General features: G+C 34.3%; 1 protein-coding gene across 2 annotated transcripts in view; it reads left to right on the top strand.

Annotated features, from left to right (window-relative positions):
* Positions 1–17,632, top strand: part of CDH12 (cadherin 12) — a gene marked incomplete at its 3' end in the record, with an annotated part of 223,292 nt that extends 205,660 nt beyond the window's left edge. For both annotated transcript variants that reach the window (XM_084233140.1, XM_084233139.1), the window contains 4 exons: positions 8,532–8,653; positions 11,214–11,331; positions 15,430–15,681; positions 17,136–17,632. In XM_084233140.1, coding sequence (XP_084089266.1) covers positions 8,532–8,653; positions 11,214–11,331; positions 15,430–15,681; positions 17,136–17,632 — 989 coding nt within the window. The remainder of the gene's footprint in view (positions 1–8,531; positions 8,654–11,213; positions 11,332–15,429; positions 15,682–17,135) is intronic.
* Positions 17,633–21,649: the final 4,017 nt, after the last annotated feature.

Below are 21,649 nucleotides of genomic sequence, written 5' to 3'. Positions count from 1 at the left end.
TAAAATCACCCCTTCTGAAATATTTGCTGAAATCATAAGCACCTTTTGAATGACCCCTTCTTTACTCTCTTTTCATTAGAATGTGATTTTTTATGAATATTGCTGTGGGCTTTCAAATGTAATTCAATGGATTGTTCAGGATCTGTGGGTCAGTGGGAATGATTCTTCATGTTGATTTCTGCTTTGTTCAGAAGAGAATCTTTTAGCTGGAGAGCCACTATAGGTCTCACTTAGTTAGACATTCAAGGATATTATCACAACTTCTAAGGTGACAGCTTAGCATGGAGTGGTGACATTTGTCTATTAATGCTGTTTTTAGCAGAAAAACATTTACCAGTCCCTCATTTAAGGCATCTTGATAGGTATAGGGAAATTCCTTCTGAGTATCTTTCGTTTTATTTCCTTCTAATTTCATTCTGTGCATCTGGCACAAATACTCCCAGCTAATTCACCTTACAATGCAGGGAAGAGCTAAGTGTAAACATTCCCGTTGAGGGGTTTTGATCAGTCTCAACTCAGTGGGGTGTAAATATGAAACTGTTTTGTTTATCTTCAACAACTGCTTCCAAATATGAATAATCAGATGCCTATTCCCAAGCTTAATGATGTCTGTAGTTGATTTCACTACTTTCAGATTATTCTGATTTTTAAAGGTAAGTCTAGCATAAAGGACATGCAGCTTCTATCTTGCTATTGGAACACTGACCTTCATTGAAAGAAGCTGTCTTTTCTGAGGCTGCTGTTTAGGGAGGACACAGGTTTGTCCTCTGTATTGACAGTTCCAGTACAGCTCAGCCTTCCCCACTTACCTGCCAGCCTGCAGCAAATGTGAGAGAACGGATTTTGGAATGTCCAATCCACACAACTTGCTAGTTGAACACCATAAGCACCTTCTTTGTTGGCACCACATGAAATCTGGCATATAACCTGCCTAGATTCCTACCCACAAAATTATGGACCTACTAAAATTGTAATTTTTCCAACCTCAACATTTTGGGTTCCAGTAATCTATTGGAGTGAAAAGAGAGAACAAAATAAAAATGCAAAATCTCTATCTGTCCCAGACAGTGTCATTGGTTTCTACTGCTTTTACAGTTCAAATGAGCTGCCCAAGTTCTCTTTTTGAACATGTTTGGAGCTATTTTCTGTGTGGCACAGGTTCCATCTGCTAGGAACTGGACACGGGTACCCATTGGTAGACTGTCTATGGCGTCCTAAACCTAGGGTTCCCGTGCACTCCGGGCAGAGTGTGTAGGTGAGTTCATAGCATGATGTCTCAATTTCAGCTTTCTGCTCTGTCTACTTGATTCTGAGGAAGTGCACACATCCTTGTCATGCTATCCAGGTCCATCACACATCCAATAAAGGTCCATTACAAGTATACCACAGGCTACACCTCTACTGTTTCTCTGTTCTGCTATCTCCTTTCAAATCTGAACCCTTGCTCAAATAGTCTCTGAAAACAGATCAACAAGTCAAGTGCCAGAGAAGATATATTATCAGGAGAACAGAATGTCAGTCTCTCCTTTATAGGAGAGCACCTGCCCGCCCCCCTCCATTTTCTTTAAGTTGTTTTCCTGAAATCTCCATTCACACTTGGAATCTTTCCTCCTCCTGTACCACATCCTGTTATAGTTACATATGTTATTCACCATTACTTTCAAGCTAACATTAAATCATTTCAGTTAGCTAGAGTGATGAGGACAGCTTAACCATATTGTAGTTAGGAAATAAACTTTAGTTTTCTAAGGTATTTGGCAAGTATAGTGAAAATGAGTTTTCTAATTTATAAGATCTCTTTGAAATAAATTACATTCACTCCCATGCCTCAGACATAAAGACAACTGAACAAGCAGTGTCTTCAAATAATTCCTACATGTTAAAGACATGTTGTCCACTACAAAAATATTTATTAGAAAACAGTATCATCCAAATCTTCCTATTAATCTTCTTTCATGCACACACAAAATGCATGCATATTTTTAAAAGATTTATTTATTCATGCATATAAGAACTGAGGTACAGTCCAGAGGTGTGCGGGGTGGTGAAAGGATTCACCAGAGACAGAGTGGGGAGCAAAAGAGGCAGAGTGGGGAGCAAAAGAGGCAGATCTACTGAAATACACTGCTGAGGGGAGCAGCAGGTGAGACAGGAGAGGTCTGCTGTGCTATCTTTGTTAGATCTCTGGCTGAGGATTGAACTCATGCCACAGTGGCTGGCAATAGCTGGATTGTGCTGGGACTTAACCCCTATACCACCAGGGAGACCTTGAATGCATATTTTTTAAAGTGGAAGCAGTGGGCCCCCACCACAGATAATTCATTAGTCATCTGTAGAGAGCCTCTTTCTCTCCACTTTCCACCACAACCATCACCATGGAGAAAAGGCACAGGGTGTAGCAGGTTAGTTACCACTGTCATAGCCTTGAATTTCCACCATTTGGAAAATGGAAGGAAAGTATGCATTTGACAGTAGAAGCAAGTTTAAGATTTTTCAAACTTAGGGACTCCTATTTATTTTGTTAAAAATATGACCAGGGCACATGCTAACTCTGCCACTCCAACACACTGACTGTAATTTTTGTTTATATGCAAATTAGGAACCCCTAGTATATGGATTCTCAAAGTTAAATTGACCCTCACTGGGCCACATGCAAAACTGGAACTTTAGATGAATAATCCATATATATACAAAATCTAAGCATTATATCAAGATATTACTAGAATATCTACCCCTGGTCCACTGAAGTAACTATTCAAAGACCAATGTGTAGATTTTAGAGCCTCAAGGAAATCTGATGGGACAGACAATATACATATGTGCAAAATATTCTAAACACACACTGTAGATCATTAAAGTTTCTGCAATAAGAATAGCTTGTTTCATTTGAATCCACAGAGTTTAAAAGTAAGTTTTATTCATATTCTAACACTCAAGCAGTTTCCATTGATCCTCCTGGCCAGCTAAGCAGGAAACTAGTGAATGACTGAGAAATAAATAGCCCACACATGCCTTCCCAGGAAGAACAAAATTGTGCAAGTATATACCTTATTGCAGATTGAACTAGCATATGTTTTGGTTCTGACCTTTCTTCAAAAATTCTCATGTGAAATGAAATGGTACAATGATTGAACAACTTCCAATTAATTAAAAAGCAGTCATTAATCAGAGTTGCTAGAGTCCCCGATCATTTTATCAGACTCCTAATAATTCTTTTACACATTATTGCTTTGCTGTTTTTATGATACTAATCTTGAGAATTTTCAAAGAGCAAGAAGTTCTAAAAGTTCATTTCATTCAAATTATCAAAAACTTCCAACGGCAATACTTATAATTATTTTTGGCCTTCCTATAACAAATATTATCAGGCAAAAAATAAAACTGCTACATGAAAGTCTTATAGCATATTTTATTTAATTAAAAAATAGATGATTGTAGAGACAAATATTTTTTTCTTCGTCATGTTAGTCATACAGATGACATTGCAATGTTTCCATTCATTGTGCAATAGGTAAAGATCAGTGAGTTGATAACTGAATGCTATACTTGTGGAGGTATTATGTGCAGATATATTATAACTTGGGGTTAAGCTGCAAGCTAATTAAATTGTTTTAAAGATTTATTTATTACAAGAACTGGGGTACAGACCAGAGATGCGGGGAGGGAGTGGTGGTGAGAGGATTCACCAGAAACAGAATGGGAAACAGAACAGGCAGACTGACTGAAATACACTGCTGAGGGGAGCAGCGGGTGAGACAGGAGAGGTCTGCTTCACCATGTGGGTTGCTCCCTGGCCGGCCTTGTCGAACTCATGCTGCAGAGGCTACAGATAGCTTCATAGTCCTGTGCTTAAAGTAATTCAGTATGGGAGGTGGGTGGAGCTCCTTTGTTATTCTTATTCTCATTTGTATTCCTCTCTCTCTCTTTCTCTCTCTCTCTCTCTCTCTCTCTCTCTCTCTCTCCCTCCTCATCTCTCTTATCCACCTTCTTCACTAATAAACATAACCCAGAGAAGAAATACAAAAGCTTTCATTTTTTTCTGAGCATATTACGAGGTTTTGCTTTTATCCTGAAGTAAATAGATGAACATTAAAAATGACAATTAGAGTCCTCACTGGTAGGTCAAGGGGTTGAAACACAACCTATGAAGCTACCTGCAGCCACTGCAGCACATAACCCCAGCCAGAGAACTACCCACATAGCACAGCAGACCTCTCCTGACTCGCCTGCTGCTCCCCTCAGCAGTGTAGTTCAGTCAAACCTCCTCTTCTGTTTCCTACTCTGTCTCTGGTGAATCCTCTCACCCCCCACCCCAACACCTCTGACCTGTACCCCAGTTCTTGTATGCATAAAGAAAATCATTTAAAAATTAAAAATAATAATTAAAGACAGCACTTGATTGACTAGTATTTTTAGAGATTTATGCTAGTTGCATAATTGTGAATGAATTGAAGTGTTGGAGAAATGTAGCAACATAGTAGAAAGAGTTCGTGGTCATCTAAGAGAAAAATATTGGTGACTTTTAGAGTATCACAAGGATAATACAAAAAAAGGAGAAATTTGAGAGAAAGTTAAAAGAGAAAAATGTTGAGAGATGATATTTATTGGATATCGAAACAAAATAAATGAGGAGTCCCCACTAGGAGTTGAGTTACTGATGACAGGATGGCTGAAGGCATCATAAAACTGTGACAGGAAGCATAGAATTAGAAGCCATAGCATCAATATTAGACAAAGATTGTGAGTTAAATTTTGTACAGGTTGAATTTGATATGCTTGCTGCTAATACAAGTAGTCATGTAATCTGTATACTGGGCAGGGTCTGAAAAGAGATTTCTGTTGGAAAAATACGATTGGGAATATTGACGTAAACATTACGATGAGTAAATGAGTGTGAAGCATATTCAATGATGTGCTTAAGCTGTTTAAGGGAAGAGCAAGGGTCAAGCAGAAAGATAGAAAACAAGCAAGATGCTAATGGGTAGAAGTGAACAGAGTTTTTTAGGAGACAGAAATAACTTGGTCACCTAATTTGATAAGGAACATAGGAGAAAGGGTGGGGTAGAGGATAAAGCATAGATTTGTATTTGGTGCATTTGACTCTCATTGTTCCTATACTTAGTTGGTTATGATGAATACAGGATTATATGTAATTATGGATGTTTATTGTGGGTTTGCATGTATGTGTTTCATTAATTAAGTTGGTTAATGACAGACACTTACTAATTCCTTGTATAAAATCACCTCTTCTGGGCCTTCCTGGTGGCGCAGGGGTTAAAGACTCAGAGCTATCAAGCTATCACCAGCTATTGCTGCATGAGTTTGATCCCTGGCCAGGGAGATACACACATGGCACAGTAGACCAATCCTGTCTCTCTGCTGTTCCCCTCAGCTGTGTATTTCAGTAGATCTGCCTGTTCTGCTTCCCATTCTGTCTCTGGTGAATCCTCTCACCCCTCCCACCACTGCCCTTCACCCCAATTCTTGCATGCATGCATAAATAAAAATAAATCTTTTAAAAAATACGAAAATGAAGTTACCTCTTCTTTTTATCAAATTGACAAGGTTTGATGTGCCTTCAGAACACTAATTTAATTTTGCTGTGATAATAGTCACGTGAGTTTAATTTTTTTTAAATTATAGATAATTTAACATAAAGTGAATGGCATCTAAAATTGTCTTCTCGATAGTTGGTGAATTCAAATAAAATAAATTGACTCTCATGGTGTTGTGACCCACTGAGGTTTCCTGTTATACTGGCTGAATCTAAAATATCTGTTGCTCAGTTCATTCTGTCTTTGAAAGCATATTTATTCACTGATATATTCAATTACTAGCATGAACTACGCTATATGTTAAATGTTGAGATTTTAAAAATGAATATGACACAATTCCTGCTTTCTAGGAAGTCAGAATGTCTAAGGCTTTTTGTTATTGTTAATATTTAAAATCAGTGACAGGTTTCCCTTGCTGTTTCTTCGGAAAAGTAATTGATTAGTGGTAGTTTAAAAGATTTCTTTTTCTTTGGAGATCAGGTTTTGTCAACAAAAGCATAGAAAATAATATTTGATGTTAGTACACAGATATAAAAATAATTTAAATCCTTTTTACAGATTGCTAAGTCTAGCTATAGATCATGCTACTGTAATTGAAAAGTCATTATTAGATATAGTTTATGTTAACTTGCAATTTAAAAGTGAACTAATATAAACAGAAACAACAAAGTAAACTTCTGTTATTTATTTATTATATCTTGCTGTGGCTTCATTATAATTCAGTTTTTTGGCATAAAAAGCCAAGATAGCATCCTTTAAATTATTGTAGTTGCAATTTAATACACAGTCACAAAATTGAATTTTTTAACTTCTATCGTTATTCAAAGCAGATGTCATTTCCATATTAGGAAAACTAATAGCTCCCGTGTGTTTTAACACTGGATCCTTGTATTTGTTTACAGTTTTCAAAACATTCACAATTACACTTTTCATTTGATTGTTAGAAACATTCTCATTTGGCCAATATATTTATTTTTAATATTTAATGTATTTTTAAAATCCAGTACTTTGACTTTGCAATGTAACCTGGCCTTCCTTAGAGCATGAAGGCTAGTTTACAGGATAATTGTGACTCGCTGAAGCTACGTGATCACCATTTATATGACAGATCTCAGGTAATGTGTCTTCTTGTCCTTGAGCTAGCTGATATATATTGCAGCAGTGAAAAGCTGTTGGGGTGAGCATCTCACTTCCAGAAAGCAGCTGTATACTTAAGGGCCAAGTGGGACAAGTTCCTGCATGGTCCCTGGGAGTAGAGGTTACTGTCCCTTCCCTTCCATGATATACCAAAAGGTTTGTAATAATTTGTAAAAAAAAAAAAAAAAAACTATTGATTAAATAACTTGTGAAAACTGAGCCAAAGGTGTTTTTTTTTTTTTTGTCAAATAAGACAATGCCATATATTATCAATATTTTTTCAAAAGTAGATATATTCTACATGCTTTTCTAAGATTCTCAATATACCTTTTATGAACCCATTTCACATTGTAAGTTATATCATTTATCCTTGTTTTACTTGTCTGTGTCTATTATGATACACAGTGATGATTTCACTGTTACATGGCAATATGTGACCATTTCTTAAGCTTCTGCTTACAGTTTTATGTTTTTTAATAACTTTTAGCATAGGATATTGTAGACCTGTCAGGATCAGCCATGTAGTGAGATTCTAGATGTATTTTTAAAAGAATCCAGATAGAGGTGTAAAAGAATACTGATATTGTGACTCTTTGCAAGCACTGCAGGTGGAGAACTTACAAATAAAGCAACCACTGCAGAAGGTATAATGGAATGAAATGGTATTTGGAATTCTACAGTCCTAGATTTGAATCATTACTCCACATTCTTTAGATGGTTAAGATCTTTCAACAAGCCATGGAATCAACATAAATGCCCAAAGACAGATGAGTGGACCAGAAACCCATGGTCTGTATACACAAGGGAATACTACTCAACTATTAAAAACTATATGGATTTTTGTGACAACATGAATGAAAAATAGAGGGAATTATGCTGAGAGAAATCTCAGAGGAGAAATTCAAATACCAGATAGTTTCATTTATATGTGTGATATCGAGAAACAAAGAGTCAAATAAAAGCAAACTGGTTACAAACCCTAAAATTGTTATGAGGCTATGGATGTGCTGGCAGGTGAGAGCAAAGTGGGGTTGGTGCACAATGCACTCTGGAGGCCTTCAGTGCCAAGGTGGTGGAATTGGTGTGGCAACATACACCTGAAGCATGTGATCCTATGCCTTAAACCCATGTACAGTGTTGTGAAACAATGTTACCTCAGTTAAAAAAATGTCTACTCCTAGTCTTCAACAGAAATGACAGGAATGTGGATAATAAATCATAGACTTGGGTTAAAACTTGTGGTAAGATGTTGGCAGATGCAATTTTTTCAAGCCAATATTTTTTTTTTGATATTGTACAAAAAAGCTATTCTTCTCTTTTCTATCACCAGCAAATCATTTGAGAGACCACCCTTGTTTTTCATAATCTATCTCTTTACTTCTTCCTTAATCTGTTATTGTAAATTGTTGTTTAGGGAACATCCTCTCTTTTCATTCTCCATATAATTTATTATTCTCTTTGGGATTATTCAACTCAATAAAATTATGGATACAAGATAGAAAAGAATGTGTTTTATATAATGAAAAATAACACTGTTGGTGAAAATAAGTGGAATAAACTGATGTGATAGCTGCACTTGTGATTAATTACCTGCTTAAACATTGTGTTAACCTTAAGTTTGGTGATGATTTTCAGGGACAAACACTGGCCTTGTGCACTGCTAGTGCTGACAGCAAAACATTGATGCCACACTGATTCATTGTACCTCAGAATTTTGTGTAAAGAAAGGGTCATTTGGACTCTGTATGAAAGCTGATCTAAAAAAAAATAATTCTATTTACTAATGTAATAACTGAGCAGATTTTGCTACCATACTTTCTCTTTTTATGTTTTCAACAGGTAACCCTTTATTAACCAGTAAAGTCAACATATTGATTAATGTCCTAGATGTCAATGAATTTCCTCCAGAAATATCTGTGCCATATGAGACAGCAGTGTGTGAAAATGCCAAACCAGGACAGGTATTGTTAATCAAGAATATAAAAAGACCCACTATATGCTTTTTCTGTACATATATATTTTTTCAGATCATGTCTTTGTAAAAGAAACCATAAAAGAGAGTGAACAAGTATAAATTATTGCATGTGCATGTATGTGGAAATGATACCAGAGGAATAAAGTGATGATGACCTAGTGAATATTCCTTGTCTAACTATTGGTCTTAGTAGTTATAGCAGATCATAGGGTCTGCTATGTTCCCCACTCCTTTAATTTGGAATTTCTAAAGAGCTTGACTATAAACCCAGGTAGTACACAAATTCAGGATGCATTCTTTCAGAATATTTTTTATTTTTCTTCCATGCTTTCATAAAGGTAATTAGGGGCATTATTGCATATCAGCCAGAATCTCATAATGCACTAAATGAAAGTTTTTATAAAATGAACTTCATTTAATGTTTCTATGTTTGTCATTGAATTGAAAGAGTTTTTAAATATGGGGATAGTAGTTATAAGGTGTTATAACTTGATGTTTTTATAACCATACAAAATGGTGAGCAGGGATTCTTTTGGAATTAGATTTTTCTGTGGCATACTGGGTCACGTTTATAGTCCTGAAACAACACAAAACATAGCCCTGAAATGTCTCTTGAGTTTCCAGGGATTACAGCATATGAGCATTTTCTGCTTTTTGGCCCTAGCCATTCTCCATTCTGCCCCTTTACCTAAGAAATATGTGCAGAATTCTCTTTCCTCAGGACTATAATTGATGTATGATATATGTTTATGTGTATGTGTGCATGCTGTAACTAACTTCTAAATTATAGAGAAAAGCAAAATTTTATATATGTACATATATACCTATACTCAGTAAAGATGTTTATAGTATTTGTTTTCCTTATGATAACAACTCCCAAGTAACAAATCTAGAAATTACTACCATTTATCAAAATTCCCACCACTTTAATGCTATTCTAAAAGGATTTTCTTTATTCTAAGTTGTATTCTGGATATGTTTTCATGTTATAAACATTTAATTTAGCAAATGATGATGCCATATGATAGATGTCACAAATGAAAGGAATAAAAACTAACAGGTATCAGTCCATAGATAATTTACAGATGTCATATAGTGAACTGAGCAGCTGGGTCTATTTGAGGGAAAGTTGAGGTTTAAAGTGTGTACAGTAATTACTCTTTCTGAAATCTGGCCTTGGAGTTAAATAATGAAAGTCTCATCCCTGGCAATTCTAATGGGTAAATAGACCCAGTGTAACTCATTCACACAGAAACAGGGACCTGAAATTCTCACTAGAGAACTAACTTGTCAAATTACAAATTACTAATACTGCACCAGTCACTCAGAGTTCTGCAGTGTGTGTGTGTGTGTGTGTGTGTGTGTGTGTGTGTGTGTGAAATAATGGTCACAACTATATGGGAAGGTAGATGACAGTCAATTGAGTTTTAACTGTGGAATAAAAACAAACAAAAACAAAGTAAATGATCAAACAAAACAAAGCCAAATAGATCCTTAGACTCTAAGAACAAAATGGTTGTTAACAGAGGGGAAGTGGGAGGAACAGACAGAGGGGGGCTCTTGAAACTTGGTAGGGTGCTTTTAGAAATTTGTTGGTGATGTCATGTAGTGTTGTACATTTGAAGAGGTGTGAGGTGGTATTCCTAAAATTTACTAAGTGTTTTAAACCAGAGTTACCTAAAAAAAAAAAAAAAAAGTAGCTAAATCACATGTTCAGTGGCATCAGTCTAAATCACATGACACAAGTTTGCCCACTGAGACCAGGATGCAGAAGTTGATCTCAAGGATCTTTCTCTGAAAATTCAAATTTGCCAAAAGGGTGATGACCTGAACAGCAAACTTCTCTTTCCTACACACACCTTCCTAGAAATCAGTTATTTTTTTTTTTAACTCAAATTCTTATCCAAATTTTAACTATAAGGTATACATACTATGGGAACAATTTAGGGAAAATTTTGAAACAGAGCTGAGCATTCTACTTCTTAAAAATCAGTCTAGCCATGAAAATACAATTTGTATTCTTACCAATTGGGGAGAAATAAACATAATAACAAAAACAGATATACATCCTTTGGCTCTCATCATTTTATTTATTTATGAATATAAACCTCATTCTTGCAAACATAGCTATACTGAATATTTGCTAATGCAAGACTTTCAAATTATCAGATATTTTGTTTCCAATAAGAATTTGCATATTTAGATTGGAAAACAATTATTTCCTCTAATTTAAAATGCAAGCAAGTGCATTTTAATTTTATTTTCCTTACTCGTGTGAAATTTCAATGTTGTTTAGCTTTTGACTTATGCAGATATTGATTTAGAGTTACCCCATACCCTAAAATTGTACCTCCCATTATTAACTGTAAATGTATAGCTAAACTATTTATAAAAAATGTATGTTTGGTCCTTTGATATGAATCCTCATTGTCATATGTGTTACTTGTGTATTCCATTAAGCATATTCCATTAATTACTAGCCCGATATATGAAGTTCCCTTTGAAATTTTTGAGTGACTTTAACTTTTATCTCAACTTTGTTTCAGATAATTCAGATAGTCAGTGCTGTAGACCGAGATCTTTCACCTGCTGGACAGCAATTCTCTTTTCGATTATCACCCGAAGCTGCCATCAAACCAAATTTTACAGTCCGTGATTTCAAAAGTAAGTTTAACCACATAACACTTTACCTCTTACCATGTAACTTTGTAAAAGGACACAGAGGTAGACAGTGTTTTTCCAAAAAGCACTTGGTTCATAAAATATGGAAATTCATATATGAGAAATACAATATTCTATAGTCAGTGGTAAATTAAATATTTAATCTATATAGACTATCTAATGAGGCAAATTAAATCCATTTATAATGTGGACAGTACCTTAATGAGTCAAGCAAACAAAAGCCTTAACTGGGAAACTGAATACATTTCCTGTTTTTATTCCACTGGCATATTATTAATGCATACAAATAGGTAACTTCAGTAACTGATTTGAATAGCCTACAGTACAAAATAGGTTAAGAATACAACCTTTGCAAATAGAATAATATCAGTTTGTAGTTACACTCCATTATTCCCTAAATGGCAGGTTCTAAAAGTGTTAAATTATACTAAATAATTTAATATTTAGGGTACTTACACTAAATAACAAAATGTATGCAAATCCTTTAATACAATGACTAAAATATATTAACTTTAAGATAACTTTAGCTACTACCTGTACCATCATGTCTACACTTGTATTTCTACCCTACCCACCACTACAATTACAAGTAACCACTAATACTACTACTACTATTGCATCTGCCCCTATTACAGCTACTAAAATAATAATGGCACTTGATTAGAAAATTAAGCATAAGTAAGGGTCAGTGGCTCTGACTTTATTAGTTCTGTAATTTTGGTAATTTCTCGCCTCTCAGTTTCTATGTCCTATAAAAAATGAGATTTAACAAAATGTGTTTTTTTATAAATTGGTTGGTAAAAAGCTAGTTTTATTAAATTCTATGCAAACAGAATGAATGAACAAATTATTATGAGAGGATAATGATGAATGATGATACTGGATGATGATTGACAGAAGTCAAAGTGTGTTTTGATAAAGCTTATTTTGCTGAAGTTTCTTGGGCGGTCAGAGTTTCCACATTTTGTCAGTTAGAAACAGTATAATTTGCTTCATAAAAATTGTATATAATTGGTCCTTTGATATAAATTATCAGTGTCCTTTCTGTCTACTTTTCTGTTGCTAACATGAGGAATTACTGCAAACGAAACAGGGTTGCAAATATGAAGAGTAGAGAAAAAACATTTTTTGATGAAAAAGCATTTCTAAAAGTAGAAATTGACAGTATTATTAATTTTACTTAAAACAACACCTATAGGGCCTCCCTGGTAGCACAGGCAGTTGAGCCCAGTGCTGTGAAGATGTCCAAAGCCTCTGCAGCGTCGGTTCCTTCTGGCTGGCCAGGGACAATCCCACATGGCGCGGTAGACCTCTCCTGTCTAGCCCGCTGCTCCCCTCAGCAGTGCATTTCAGTCAGTCTGCCTGTTCTGTTCCCCACTCTGTCTCTGGTGAATCCTTTCACCCTCCCGTGCATCTGGCCTGTGTCCCAGTTCTTGTATAAATAAATAAATAAATCTTAAAAAAACAACAACAACAACAAAAAACAGCACCTATAAAATTAGACTGTCCAGGACAATCCTGACCATGTGGTCACCTTATCAATAAGTCATTTAAAGAGTTTTTAACTTAAATGAAATGATTTAAGAAGTCTTTGAAAGGTTTATAAGAATGCAGAACATATCCAAATTTGTGTTTTAGGGAAACGTTTGACTACAGTGTAAAAAAAATATTACTAGCGGAATATAAGACTGCTTCTGAAGTTATTGTGGAGATTGGGAAAGAGTGTCTTAGAATGGTTGAAGTCTGTAAAGACAGCGAAAAGTGAATGGAGACAGAATTCCTGACTTGATGCTTGATTCCCTAGAGTCCATATGTGACTATGATGGAAATGAAGACTAAGCAGACTTCTAGATTTTAGATTTGGGCAACTAGGTGGATGGTCAATCATTTAGTAACATAAGTATTAACTGCTGCCCACCATTGTATCTTTGCTGGAGAAACTGTATCAGCTTAATTATGATAGCATAAACCAGATCATCTTGCCTAATAGCACAGCATATTCTCAAAGTCTGCACATCTATTTGCTATTCAAATGCTATTGAACATATTCTCTGTTTTTTCTTAAACTGTGTAAGTTTTTTAATTGAAGAGATACAGTTTTTTTGCCTCACATATTTAACTTTTCTTGTCAGAAAATTTAAGCTCTATTCTTTCAGCAATTCCAATTATACAAAATAATTTTCTCAACTACATTCACCACTTCAAACATTATATCCTCAGCTCTTAATCATAACTAGCAGGTGTTATACTTTTATCATCCTCCCTCAAGCCCATCTGGACTTGCAACCACTTTTCAGCCTTCTTTTTCTACTTAATTCCAATTTTCTTCTTTTATTAGGTTCTATATATGTGATAGCATACAGTATTTTTCTTTCTCTGACTTATTTCATTCAGCATAATATCCTATAGCTTCATCCATGTTGTTGCAAATGTCAGGAATTCCTTCTTTACTATGACTGAATACTTTTCCAGTGTGTATGTATAGGGTACTTTTTTTTATTCATTCAATAATAAAAACCATTTTAAATGTAGAAATGAGGTTTAATATATTTTTTATTCTGACTATGGACAGTACAATATTGATATGGTCACATATCAATAACAACAAATTGAAATATAAGCATTAAAGAAGAGAAGGCTGCCTTTTGATATAACTTGTGTTCAAGAACATCAAATTCTTACTTCCCCAAGTTGCATATTGCCAGCTTCTCTGATTTTCTATTGTCCTTAATATTTACCAAGTTTTCAAGTTTTCATTCTTGACTGTTCCTTTTTCCCACACTTGGGTGAACTATCAGCTGCTAAAAATTTCAGTGTTAATTCAACTAGTGATGATTTTTCCATATCTAATATCACCATAAGCACCTGACACCACCAACTCTCATTGGAATATTTTTAATAGACTTTAGGCATCTTGATATTACATTTTCAATTTAAATAATATTCTGTATAAAAACAAATGAATCTTTCTATGCCAGAGTGTTTTTTTTATTGAAAAATTTCCTTAACTTGGTGATTCCTATTGAAATAAGTATAGAGCTGCTGCCTAATGTTTAGTTGTTAATATTATAAACTACAAATAAGAGTGAATCTTATTGAAATAGTAATATTTTTCTGATATATTTGTTCTTTTGTATTTTTGTTAAAATTACTTGACCTTATTCCAAAGTAGGTACTATGTATGACTATAATAAAATAAATATCTAAAAATAACAAAATGTTTCTAGCAGTTATTTAATAGACACAAAAATGAAATAGTGTTGTGAATAAAACAACACTTCCATGTGCAGAAATAAGAAAAAAAATGTAGAATAACAATGCATTTATATAAAATTAAATTTCATTTTAATAAAAACTGCCTTTATGTACAATTTCAATAGTATTACCTTGGATTACTCTATGTAAGTATTAACATTGTTGATTTTATTAGAGTGAAAATTATTTTTGTTAATTATATTAAAATGGTGATTATTATAACTTATGATGTTTAACATGTTTATTGAATCTTGTGGTTTTTAACCCACTTTATTTTCCTTTCCATGTTTCCTGTACTCTCAAATGTGCAAAAGTGAAAGTGTGTGCATGTGTGTGTGTGTGTGTAAATATAAATATAGATTTGGGAAAAATCAAGTTTTAATTTGAAATAGTAAATTTAGATTTGCTATATTTTAAAGACTAGGTCCTTAGGTAAGATGTTTTACAGATGGATACTTTGTAATCTTTCTCTTCCATCATGTAAGAAAACATCCCTAGGATTGTAATTTTTTCAATCAGATTTTGACGTCAGAAAAAAAAAATGGATACACACAACATATTTCTTGTCTTATAAACCATTTTATATTTTCTCTGAAAAGAAAATTTAATTTTTACACCATACAATAATGTTGATTCTCTCCCTAAGGATTATTTTGATTTCATTTGGTTACATTTTTGCAGCTTTTATCATGATAAAAGAAAGAATTAATACATGATGTATTTTACTGATTCAAGAAGAGCTTCCTACTGTTTAACAGATACCAGCCTCAAGATTTGAAGTCAAGTTCATAGTAACCAGCTTATCATAAATGTCATGTTTTGTAGACAACACAGCTGGAATTGAAACCCAAAGAAATGGATACAGCCGCAGGCAGCAAGAGTTGTATTTCCTCCCTGTTGTAATAGAAGACAGCAGTTATCCTGTCCAGAGCAGCACAAACACGATGACTATTCGAGTTTGTAGATGTGACTCTGATGGTACCATCTTGTCCTGTAATGTGGAAGCAATTTTTCTACCTGTAGGACTCAGCACTGGCGCTTTGATTGCAATCCTACTGTGCATTATCATCCTCTTAGGTTGGTTTCAATATTAATCATGTTCTTGCTCTACCTCATGATTGTGCTCTTACTTTCTCTCCCCTTTTCTATTCCCTTTCTTAATGTATCATGTAAATCCATCTTTCCTGTTGACATGCGATATCTGGATACAAAGATTATTTGTATTGCATTATGTTAAGATTTCTTTTCCATTTTATATCTCATGAATAGGTACTATTATGGATAAATACATAATATCGTCAAAAATCCAGAAGATAAGTTCAAGCTCTAGGGGATTTTCCAGTATACAGGTTCTGGCACTTGCCATAATGAAATTTTCTATAGTAAATATTCCAACTGCAGCAGTGATTTCTCAATTTGTTTTGTATTCTAGAAATTGCTGCTTTCTAATATGAGACTATATAGCCTCATTGAAATACATGAAGTGAACAATAGTTATTAAGTATGGGTTTAATAATGAAGAAAAAGAAAAAAGAAAGGACAGGAAAAAAATAGAATGTAAAGGCACCTTCATTTTTTTTTTTCTGTTTAAATTACCAGCCAGAAGCAATTCCACTTTCTCATATCTCCTCACATCAAAATTCTAACCATTCTTATTAGAACAGCGCACACTGAAATATCTAGAAGCACTGCAAAGGAAAAGGATTGAAGTAAATATATTCTGCAACATCCTTGTGAGAATGAATATAAACCTTTATTAGGGGGCTTTCTCCTTCATCAGCTCTGTTCAACTGACTCCATTCCACTTACTAATTTGCTGTGTGATTCACAAAAATAGAGATTTTCTGCCCAAAGGCATTTCTTTAAATCCAAATTGCAATAGATACAGCCAGGTATCTTGGAATCTGTGTAAATATGCATGTTTATTAATCATTTATATTAAATAATCTTTATATTTGTCCAAATATTCTGACAAATGTAGATACCTAGCTTTACCTCCAGAATAATATAGAAAATAATATTTTCCTCTTTCCTCCTGCCTGCCCCCCTTCCTTCCTATTACTTTTAAAAGTGATTGTCACATGAGTATTTTGGTTTATTTCATTGGATGTACAGGTAATGTTATAATTAGGAAATCTGTGATTAATATCTAAGTGTTACTGATGGGCTGTAAGATTCAGTTTTTATTACATCAACATTATTGAGCTCTCTGTACTCTTAGAACAATCTTTTTTTTTTTAAACACGATTTACCTGACACTGAAATATTTAAGTATAATATTTCCTAAATATAAAACTACTGCTGTTTGATTTGTGTATGGAACTTTGCTGTGGTTTCTGTTAGTTGCTATTTCAAAATGAAGCTGAGTTTCGACAATGAAAAAAATTGCAAACGTCCATAATCCTTATTGATTACCATGCTTACTTTGAAAAGAATAGGATGGCAGTAAAGAAACTCAGCCTGGGCAATTTTTGATTTTATGGAGAGATGAACTGACATCGTCTCAAACTGTGATGTTTGTCTCGTTCTAGCCATAGTAGTGCTGTACGTGGCTCTGCGAAGGCAGAAGAAAAAGGACACCCTGATGACCTCCAAAGAAGACATCCGAGACAACGTCATCCATTACGATGATGAAGGGGGTGGCGAGGAAGACACCCAGGCTTTCGACATTGGTGCTCTGAGAAATCCAAAAGTGATTGAAGAGAACAAAATTCGCAGGGATATAAAACCAGACTCACTCTGTTTACCTCGCCAGAGACCACCAGTGGAAGATAACACAGATATAAGGGATTTCATTCATCAGAGGCTGCAGGAAAATGATGTGGACCCTACTGCGCCCCCCTACGATTCATTGGCAACCTACGCCTATGAAGGGAACGGCTCAGTAGCAGAGTCTCTCAGCTCCATAGACTCGCTCACCACCGAGGCCGACCAGGACTACGACTTTCTGGCAGACTGGGGACCCCGCTTTAAAGTCTTGGCAGACATGTTTGGCGAAGAGAGTTATAACCCTGATAAAGTCACTTAGGGGAGAAGCAAAGGAGAAAGTTAAGAAGAAACACAAATAGAAATCACACACACACACTACACACTACACACACTACACACTACACACCAGGCTTTCTAGGACAAGATTCCTTTGAATCTCTGGTTTCTAGCAAGTTGCTATGTTTATCATATTGTCAGTTTTGGTTTATTCTGCCAACACAAGATAAATCTTATAATATGTATGTGCTTGGTTTTGTTTTGTTGTTTTAGAGACACACTGAGACAAGCTCAGGCCTATAAATACAACCTACTGACATGACAACCTAGAAGGAAGATAGCTATGTGGCATCACGGTGGAAGAGTGTTAGATTTTTCTTAATTCCACTAAAGTGCCTATTGAAACTCTTATCATTTAAAGTGGTGTACAGTACACTCTGCTGTGATGGCAAGGCAGGATTCAGAGATAAAAGGACACACAAAAAGACATTGTCTTATGTCAAAGAGCAATAGCAACATGCTGACTTCTGATTCCTTTTGAGGAAAAGAAGAAGAATTCTTCCTGAACTCCATCTTCACACTCAAAGTTTTCTTTCTTTCTTTCTTTCTTTTTTTTTTTGCTTTTTTAAATTGTATGCCAAAACATATTTGTTTCTCCTGCCCTTCCAGAAAATTGAAATAAATGTGATATCAAATTCGATATGTAAGTCCTGAATTTGAAAAGTAATGTTTGATCTTAATATTAATTCATATGAAAGATGTTCATTAATATGTTACTTTTTTTCCAAGAAAATAAAATGTTAAAGAAGAAAATTTTTAAAAAGTCCCTCTTTATACAAAGAGGCCTCAGGGCTGAAACTCCACATTAAAATAAATCTTGTTTTTGTTTTAATACTCTACTGGTGTGTGGAAGGTTGGTTTTAACAAGTCACCAGGTCATTTAAGTCATCACACATACATACAATTTTAACATGTGTTTCTATGAGACTTTTTTAAGGAAAAAAGTACCGTTAGTTTACCTATCAGAAGAGTGATAAATTATATAGCTTCTCAGAGTTTCTTACAATCTTGTGGTACTCTAATAAGCAAATGAAAAAAACCTATGGCGTATAATATAGGATGAATTTAAAGCATGTATAAATGATATTTATTATCCATTGTTGAACAAATAAAAATCAGGGGCTTCAGAAAATCAAACCAATGACTGATTCCTGAAATGAACACAAATGCAAAATCAGCATTACCTGGAGCTCAAGTAGCTTCTTCATTATCTATATTAATTCTAACATAAACAGCCCATACAGCTCTTCTATACAGAATTTTTCTTTTTCAATTTGATGAGAATTTTTAAGAAACATTAGATTTCATAAGCACACAAGTAAACTACTTCAAGTGTACTGTACAATATCTAAAAATGCACATAACAAAATAGCAAAAGTAATATATTTTCTTAACTAACTTTCTAAGTGGCTGGTGAAATATTGAAACTATATACAGAAAAAAAAGTTGCTTATAGACCTATCTATAGGGCCAAAATCTAGCTGTTTATATGAAACATTTTAAATATATGTATATTTGCAAGGTTATGAACTTAAAAATTTACACAAAGGAAAAACAGGTAAAATATGGATGGATATATTTGACCATATTCATTATTAAATGATTACTCTAAAATTGTTATATTATTTAGATGCTGTGACAATTGCCCATTTGATTTGCATTTCTTTTCTCCCCCTTTTATGGTTTCCCATAATTATATATTCTTTTTGTTTTCATTATTGGGGCACTTCCTTTTCTCCTCCTACAACCCCAAATTTACCATTCATTCCTCCTTGCAAACTACGTAAGAAAATTCATGTTATGTAACAATATGCTTTGGGTAATATTTGTGCAGTTTTTTAAAGCTGGTGCTGTTATAACCATACTAAAGGAAAGATAATTATGGCAACTTTCAGATTTGCCAGAACAACATGATTTGGTGTGAAAAGCTGTATGTAGATATCTTCAAGTTGACAAAATGATTCTTAAAGGAATTAATTCATTCTGTATCTTGATAGAGAATGTAACTACCTCTGAAAACCATTGTATAGCTGAAAAATGGCAGCATGAAGAACACTTGGGAGATTCTGTGTCCTGAATTGAGCACAAATGCAAAATCAGGGGTTGTTTTATTTTAATATGAATTTCAATTTTGTGAACATGGCACTTAAATAGCTTCTTTACCTAGTTATCTCAATTGTCATTTGGGAGAGGAATCTCATTTCAAACCGCCAGACTGAGATACTAGGCAAAATATGAAATCATCGTTTTATTTTCACTGACTGATTTGGTAAATTTTCACTACTACTATCTTTAATTTTCTCTAATTCTTTGCATTAGTTAAGTATAACTTGCATAACAAAGCACCACAGACTGGGTGGCTTACACAGTTTATTCTTGCATAGTCCTGGAGTCTAAAATCCAAGATCTATGAGTTGGACAAAGTTGATGTCTGCTGAGCGCATTGCTTCTTGGCTTGCTGGTGGCCATTTTCTCTCTGTGTCTTCACAAATCAGACTGAGCCCACCCAGATGGCTTTATATCATCACTATCACCTCTATAGCAGCACATCCACACACAATCACAATCTGAGGTATTGGAGGTTAAGACTTCAAAATACTAGTCTGAGAAAGTCACAATTTAGCCCATAACACACATTATCAGCAAATACATTGAAAAAGGTATTTCATATACCAAAAAAAAAAGTAAAAACAAACATATGAAAAAAACATCTTGAATGGCAATAATTTCAGAGGAGGCATGTGGTGAAATGAGGTCTTTTCATGTACATAAATTGGAAGTGTTATGGATTAATTTTTTATACTGTGGAAAGAACTTGAGCTAATATTCCAATACTTATAATAACTTGGGATTCTTTTTTTATTTTATAATAATACAATCGCTCACCTTCAAGCATTAATTAATACAAAAATATTTAGAATTTCCATGGGGAATCTTGGCTATTAATAATAATTGTACCAAAACTTATATATATTACATTGCAAGTTTACCTTTACAGAAATAAATGTGTTTTAAATATAACCTTTAATCATACTTAAAGAAGTGTTAGAGCAGCACAAAGAGTGAAACTGATATAATAGAAACACAGTAGAGGGAAAGACAAGATATACACACTCATATTTGCTGTGTCTCTATTGGACACATTCCAAGATTGTGGTGACAAATTCTCTACTGTGCTGAAACTTGGTTCTCTTCTCAGCAGATTTTAAGACCAGCTTCATTCATCACTCTTCCATTAGCTTTCCAGAAACTTACCCAACATACTTGTCTGCTGTAGTCAATATGCCATTTTCCTCATTGTTGTTGGTGCAATATTGTGGCTTATAAGTTTTGTATCACTTGATCTTCATCCACAGGTCCTGGATCATGGTTCCCAAAACCCTTTGAATTTCCTAAATGTTATGAGTAATTAAGGTCTTTTTTGTGTGTGTTAATTAAGGTAACTTTTGGAAACTCCAAAGAATGGGTGCTGGTTTTCAAAGAATCCAAGAGGAATAGAGAATAGGACTTTTGGCCCCACCTCTGGATTTCATGGTTGGGAGAGAAGCTAGAGGCTGAGTTCAATTGCCAATAGCCAATGAGGTAATCAATCATGCCTATGTAATGAAGCTAATTAATCCTACTAGAGGTTGTGTAATAATCTCTAACTTTTAATGGAAATATTTAGAACATTTCATTGGATTCCTTTTATACTATAGAAAGGTGTTGGGAGGAAGAAAGTTCTCCAGTCTTCTGATTATATCTCAATGGTTTAGTAACACTATGTAACAAGTGTATTACCTCCAAAAATATTTGTCCAGTAGTAATGGTACTTTAGAATCACACTCTTCCTATACCCTTCCATGTTTTCCAATTTGTTTAAATTCTTAAAGATTGTTGCATGTAAAATTTTTCATACCATGCTAATATAGACTTGTGAATTGTTTATATAATTTTTCTATATTAAAACATTTAATCCACATAAATAGACAAATTTGGACTTCATTGAAATAAACTGGAA

This window comes from Talpa europaea, assembly GCF_964194135.1.
Source record: "Talpa europaea genome assembly, chromosome: 5".
In the NCBI taxonomy this organism is placed as follows: Eukaryota; Metazoa; Chordata; class Mammalia; order Eulipotyphla; family Talpidae; genus Talpa; species Talpa europaea.
This window is presented reverse-complemented; position numbering and strand designations above follow the sequence as displayed.